General features: G+C 45.1%; 1 protein-coding gene across 13 annotated transcripts in view; it reads left to right on the top strand.

Annotated features, from left to right (window-relative positions):
• Window positions 1-583: 583 nt before the first annotated feature.
• Window positions 584-7,399, top strand: part of neo1a (neogenin 1a) — a 119,779-nt gene continuing 112,963 nt past the window's right edge. For 12 of the 13 annotated variants that reach the window (XM_037248499.1, XM_037248504.1, XM_037248498.1 and 9 more), the window contains exon 1: window positions 584-1,154. In XM_037248499.1, the coding sequence (XP_037104394.1) occupies window positions 1,061-1,154 (94 nt within the window). In that variant the 5' untranslated portion in view covers window positions 584-1,060. The remainder of the gene's footprint in view (window positions 1,155-7,399) is intronic. The other variant, XM_037248505.1, reaches the window with a different exon arrangement.

The raw sequence follows: 7,399 nt of genomic DNA, 5'->3' as shown, positions 1-7,399 counted from the left end.
CAACCGTAGCGCGTCGCCGACCGCGCAACTGCACCACGCAACTGCACCGCGCAACTGCACAGTTGTGGTGGTTGAAGTATAAATATATTGCACGTCCAAAGTGATCAGGCTTATTACATGTTTGAGTTGAGACTTATTGCACTTAAGGTTTTGTGAAAGATTATATAACAATTTGTTGATTTTTGTTCATTTTTTGAGTTGCTAGTACAATTTTAAAAATATATCTAATATATTAAGCTTATTTTTTTGTTACTTGTGAACTTTAATCTCACAGCCATCAAATTCACTCTTAAAAAAAACAAATATGCCTAACTATTACAGAAAACACTGAAACAAAGGATTAAGAAATATATTAAAACGAGCAAACCAGATCAACAACAACCCCCAACTAAGTTTCAATAGCCAAAACGAACTTAAACAGAAAAAACGGTTTTAACCGAGGGTTCCCTGAATTGAATTCCAAAGAAAAACTCCTCACCACATTTTCGTGGTTTCCTGAACAAGCCGCCAGGATCCAAACGTCCACGAGACTCCACGCCCCGTTTTCCGGGGAGCCAATGGAGTTCCAGCCCCCCTCCGCTCCGCTCCCCTCCCCTTCCAGGCTCCACCACGCTGCTCCCTCACGCTCTCGTCCCCACCGTAAGCGGCGAGCTGGCTCCGGCCAATATTTGCCTTTCTGCTTGGATATCATTTCCCCATTTACTAGCTCTTTTTCGTTTTGTGCACGCGGTGGACACTGGAGTGGAGACGTCAGCGCGTTGGACGGCCCTCGCCGGCTTTGCTCTTCATTGCTCTGCGCCTCCCTAGTCATGGATTGATGAGTGTTTTTTCTTCCGACCTCTGCCTCAACCAAGTTGCGAAAAGAGTGTGCATAACCTGCGGCGCTCTGTTTCCCAGCTTCATGTTTTTCCCGGACTCTTTTCTAAGTACCTGGCTCCGCATGCGTCTTTGCGGTTTGCCGATTTGAACTTTTTTTTTCTTTTTTCTTTTGTTTTGGGAAAAGGATTTCATTCAAAACCGGGATTTTTGAAAGTCTACCAACATTTATTTGTGAAAAGTGATGGCCGAGCGGGGAGCTCTGTTGCTCCTCTCTCTCCACTTCTGTCTTACCTTTCTGTGCACGGGGAGCACGGCGGCCAAGCATGTTGACAAAGGTACACGTCTCTTCGTATCTTATTGCGTTTTGCCATCCCGGACTGTGAAAAGTTTCATCGTGACATGCCGAGAGGAACGGACAACTCTCCATTTGTTTTCCAAAAGCTCCTATCGCAGCTGATTGTATTGCGTTCATGTCATGGAGCCTTTCACCATCTTGACAAGTTTAAAAGTAGACTTGTTCCATTCTACATTTGAATGCAATGTCTTCCAAATCCTCCTCCAAAATTGATGTTTTGAATGTGAATGCAAGATAAACACGTGTTTAGTGCACATGAATGTGTTGGCCTCTATGCAAATGGGGGGCTTTTAAGAGAGGGAAGCGCCACCATCAGTCCAGTAGACATCTCATTACCTGGGTGTCAATACACGTTTAGCTGATGGATAAACACATTCGCAATTCATTAGCTTTTCACCATCAGTCCAACTGGTGGTGTTCTGTTGTGGGAAATGTCACTACCCCCCTCTTTTCATTGTTAGACATCAGAGAGCAGCTATTGATTGCAGCCTGAGCTCAAGTCACTGTTGGCAATCTGTTGCCATTTTAAGCGTAATGATAGAAAATGCGCGTTTGGAGTCTATCACAGACCTCATCTTGACTGTTTAGTCAGCATTTATTTGGGGGAAAATAACTACAGGGCTTGACCAAGGTTGTGTGTTGCAAAAGGGATTGACGGGTCTCTGCTTGCGTATGAAGCATGATGAAAGACCCTCTCCTCCATGAGGAGCTCTGCAGTGGTGGAAAGGGAGAGAAAAAAGGGAGAGAAAAAAGGGAGAGAGAGGGTGTGTGTGGAAAAAAGCCCCTCCTTGGTTTGGTAGGAGACACATACAAAAGAGGTAGATGGGGGTAGGGTGAAACAGGCTGACTGTCTGGAAAGTAATAAAACCAAGAGATTAGGGGGACCGGGAGTTCCTTTGGGAGGTTTGATTGATTCCAGAGAATTGGACTGGGACCCACACGCAGCGAAGGAGTATCAAATTACTAATTATGGGGTACCCCACCTCCCCTTCAAAATATCAGTTTATTCACAACGCGTATCCTTGGAAGTTTTTAACCATAGTCACCAGATGTTACCTTCAAGTTGGCCATGTTGTAGTCAAGTTTGTCCCCTTGGGTCAGGTACAGGTTCAATGGATTGCTCTGCCTAGTCCGTTGAAATGTGGCTACTATTCTTTCGCCTTCTCCCTTTGCCCTTCCCTGCAAGATGTAACATTCCACGAAAAGTTTGGCTTTTGTAAACAAATTGCTGCTGGCAGTGTAAAATCCACTTAGGCCCTATCTTATCTCTGTAATCCAACTGGGACTGACTTGTGTGCTGATCGTCTCCCAGCGGACAATGCAAATAACTTGCTGAAATGCGTAAACATTTGGCCACCCTTTCTGCCTTTACACAGCACTGCACAAGGTGTTATTATAACACAGACCACCTTCGATGTAACATGGCCTGCAGACTTCTCAAACAACTGTTGTTTTCATTGGCACTGATGACTGATAACCCTAACCCTAACCCCCCCCCCCCCCGAATAAATTCCGTGAAACAGCGATGCTGTGAAAGGTGAACCATGAGATAGCAAGGGAACACTGTATACTGTTTAGTGATTATTTATTTATAGTCTTAGGGTTTGCAGAAAGTCCTAATGATCTCTATCTTGACATTTGGATAACTGTGTACTTTGCCAAGTGTTTGATTTATTTGCCCTGCTAATGAATCCCCCTTCCCATTGGACATTTGTTTTGGGGCTCTTTCATAGTAGAGAAAGTGAATATGATGCTGCTCAGTGCTATTGACGTTCGAGGTGGAGTAAGAATGTCCCCGCTATCATGGTGAAACATAGACGCTACTGCCACTATTATAGCTATGAAGTCTGTGCTTGAAAGGCTTTGTGGGGTGGTCAAATTAACAGCAATTATTGAAATAATTTGCACTGACTGTCACAGTCTATGGTGTGTAATGGTTGGGAAATGCAGATCAATATCTCCTGAATAGATGGCGTCACGTCAGCTGGTGCTTCTGTTGGGGGGTTAGTGTGCTTCAAGGCTGCCTCCATCATTCCGGTGCCGAAGAAACCTCAAATCACCTCATGGGATGACTACAGACCTGTGGCACTGACTCCCATCATGATGAAGTGCTTCGAAAGGCTGCTCAAAGATCACATCGTCTCCAGACTCCCCCCAACATTCGATCCGTTCCAGTTTGCCTACCGGCAGAACCGCTCCACTGAGGATGCCATCTCCTCCGTTCTTCACCTGAGCCTGGCTCACCTGGAGGAGAGGAACACCCACGTGCGGTTGCTGTTCCTGGACTTCAGCTCAGCGTTTAACACCATCATTCCACAACATCTGGTGGAAAAACTGGAACACCTGGGCTTCAGCACCCCCCTTCGGAACTGGCTGCTAGACTTCCTCACCAACAGACCTCAGTCAGTCCGGGTCGGACAGAACACCTCAGATGTCATCACCCTCAGCACAGGCTCCCCTCAGGGCTGCGTCCTGAGCCCCCTGCTGTTCACCCTGATGACACACGACTGCGCCCCCAGGTTCACCACCAATCACATCGTGAAGTTTGCAGACGACACAACGGTGGTGGGCCTCATCAGGGACAACAACGACCTGGACTACAGAGAGGAGGTGGAGCAGTTGGTGGGCTGGTGCAGAGAAAATAGCCTGATCCTGAATGTGGAGAAGACGAAGGAGATCATCGTCGACTTCAGGAAGAACCAGCCTCACCACGCTCCACTGATCATCAACAGCTCAGCTGTGGAGGTGGTCAGCAGCACTAAATTCCTGGGAGTCCACATCACAGACGACCTCACCTGGACTGTGAACACCACAGCACTGGTCAAGAGGGCACAGAAGCGCTTGTACTTCCTGCGGAGGATGAGGACAGCCCACCTGCCCCCACCCATCATGAGGACGTTCTACCGAAGCACCATAGAGAGCATTCTGACAAGCTGTCTCTCGGTGTGGTGTGGAGGTTGCAGCGCCTCCGATTGGAAGAACCTGAGGAGAGTGGTGAGGACAGCAGAGAGGATCATCGGGGCTCCTCTTCCCTCCATTCAGGACTTGTCATCCCAGCGCTGCGTGTCCCGAGCCCGTAATATTATCAGTGACCCATCACACCCCCACCATGGACTGTTCTCCCTGCTGCCCTCTGGGAAGAGGTTTCGCAGCATCCGCTGCAGGTCCACCAGGTTCTGCAATAGTTTTTTCCCTGCTGTCGTCAGACTGTTGAACATTCAAACGTAGCATTCCTCTGCACACTTGTAAATACTGCTTTTGTCTCCTGCACTGTTTACATACTTTATCACTGCTGCACTTTGTACTTTATAATTATCTTATTTCATATTTTTATATAGAATGTCACTTCTTAACCAGCCGAAATGCCACTACATTGTTGAAAGCCGTATGCAACGAAATTTCGTTTTGTGTACACCTAGTGTTGACAAAATGACAATAAAGTTCTGTCTAAGTCTAAGTCTAGATGGGATTTCACAAATTAAACTTTCAGTTGCCTATTGTGGCACAGTAAATAGACTTTTAGTTCATCCAACAATGCACTTGTGTTGACTCATTTGCTTGTAAATTAATCTTGTTAAAAACTTTTGTACATGTTCAACTTCAGCCAAGACCTTATTTGCACATTGGAAGTAATGGACTTCTCAAAACTTGCAGAAGAAGCTGTGACTCAGCTGGACAAATGAGCCTTGTTTGTAGCAGGTCTTGGTCCAGTAGTTCTGTCGAAATCTTAAAAGTGGCTACTAAAGGGGAGTACACATGGGACACAGGACATAGGTTGTTTTTCCTGCCAATGATATTGTAATTCTTTGGCTATATATATATATAGAGCTGTGGTGAGCTGCTATTGGTGATGACTTCTTTGTTTGCTGTTCTAAGTCCAGACAAACTTAACAAGGGAGCTTGAAAAAAGCCAAACACTGCCAAGATGCCATAAAGCTGTTGGAGGTTCCCAGTATGACTTCTCCCAGACTTTATTGTAACCCGAGGAGTGCAACATTTTTTACATTCTTGCACATGTGATATATATTTATTTGGAAGTCTCACTTTTTTTTCCCCCTCTTTTGCCTTTTTCTAAATTGCATTACTTTTTAATTGTATTCTCATGGCTCCTGTTGTGCTTTTACCAGGCTTTCTTGTTCTGCTGTGATTGAGTAATGTTGAGGCTTAATGACTTCTGGGAAAAGAGGCTTCCTTGGAGCTGGCTGACAGGTGTGGTAGCCCAACAAGCAAAGCATACACAAAGAGGAGTTTGAAATCGGGCTTTGATTTTTTTACTGTCTTTTCATTGCCGTGTACTTCAGCTTCTGTGCTGCTGTGATAAACACCACGTGATGCTTTTGTCCTGAAGCCTGTAGTAAGTCAGTATCCAGTGGGTTGCTTGTGTTGGAAAGGAGTCCGTTTGATTTGGACATTCCTTCGTGTTTGTTCAACTTTGTCTTCACATAGTGTGTCGGCATCGGTATTATACTCGATTGCATTCTTGAAGAAGTTGAGCTAGTGCTACTATAGCACAACGTGCTTCCAGTAAGCAATGATGCTAGCAGTTCAATCTAAAATAGATCACATGCACCATTTATGTCTCAGTAGTTTGGCAACACTTGCCCTGATCATCATTTCATTGGGAGCTAAAAATGCAGTTAAGGTTAATGCAATAGTGAGGTGGCGAGACTTCGTCTTGGCAGCCGCCGAGGTCACAAATTATGGCATCTTAACTGATTAATAACCCTCATTTGATTGCAGCGTACCTGCTGGAGTGCCAGCATCCTGCAGCTCTCAGATATAAATTTATTCTCTGCTGTCGTTTTGGAGGACGTCCAGGATGTGATGAATTCCCTCGAAGGTCTTCTCAACGGGGTGGTTTTGTGATGAAGTGCAGCTGTTGATTAACTTGCGCTTATAAATGCAGTGGCAGAATCAGACAACATTCCAGATAGTGATTTTATGAACTAATTGATTTCCTACCCATCAAAAGCTCAACACATTCAGTACAGCATCAACTATGTTACACAGGGTGAGTCTCAGGCTCGGTCGGTCAAAGGAGCTCTTCATGCGCTGGAAGGGTGTGGAGGCTCCTAGTCACAGAGAGTCGATTGTGGGCGCCGCTTAATCTAGCCGGCTGCCATCGTCTTGTGCCCGGCCTGTGGCTCTTGGCAACTCTAGACATGGATGGCTGTTTGGGACTTTTTATACAAACCGATGTTCCACATCTGGGCATGAACAGATGTTCCCTCCATGACTTGAAATGATTATTTTTGCAACAGTGTGTGTCAGTTAACATGTAGCAAAGATTAGATTCAAAAGTTTTTGTGCTCATTTTATTTGGAAAAAGCGGGTTGAACGGTCTTCACAAACCTATGTGTTTTTGAATTTGCCTATAAACGACTTTATTTAGAATCAGGCCAAATGACAGATTACGACACGGGAGTAATTTGCTGGTCATGTGGTTTTGGTTGGTCTGTTAAGAATTTTGATTTCTAGATCAGAGCATAGATTTTTTTATTTTTTTTTATGGGCCTCACATAAATTATAGCCTGGTTTCCCCTTTACTGAATCATGCCTAAGATAGTGTGACCACATTTCCACATTGTGACTACCCCTTTTAATACAAGTTTCCTGAACTCCAATCATGATTCCTCATTTAATTCATTCTCTTTGAGGTTGGGGTATTTCCTCCATAGCTTATTTAATCAAGATCTTAGAGCTTGCTGACGATCCGATCATTTGAACTGGCTGTGTTGCCAAAGGGAAACATGGAAAACAGGCAGGACGGTGACCCTTGAAGACCAGAGCTGGACATACCCGATTCAGAGGCATCAGCAATTCCTGATGCCTTCATCAACTTGTTTCCTAAATTTCCTGTATTAATTTATACTCCCCCTCCTGCTGTAGTAGTATTAACCCCTGTTTCTGCGGCTAGATTGGAGCTGAAACGGCTGTTTGAGCAGTGGAGTGTTATATAGAGGTTTCTTTGTGCTTGTTGGGATCACCCCTTGGCTCTGGCTCCACTGACTGCACTGAGCCAGTCTCATCTCAACTCTGAGCTCATCTAAAGCTGACAGAGGTCGAGAGCTAGCTCAAAATGTGAAATTAGCGTCTTTCTTTCACTGCCATGGTGTCATGCAATCGGTCCTCTCTTTTGAGTCTGCTTTTGTGTCTTTCTTCCCAGTTGAACAGCAGCACAGTGAAACGTGATGGCATTTCTTTTGTGCTCAAATGTTTATGTGA

Source organism: Syngnathus acus, chromosome 3 (assembly GCF_901709675.1).
Source record: "Syngnathus acus chromosome 3, fSynAcu1.2, whole genome shotgun sequence".
NCBI lineage: Eukaryota > Metazoa > Chordata > Actinopteri > Syngnathiformes > Syngnathidae > Syngnathus > Syngnathus acus.
This window is presented reverse-complemented; position numbering and strand designations above follow the sequence as displayed.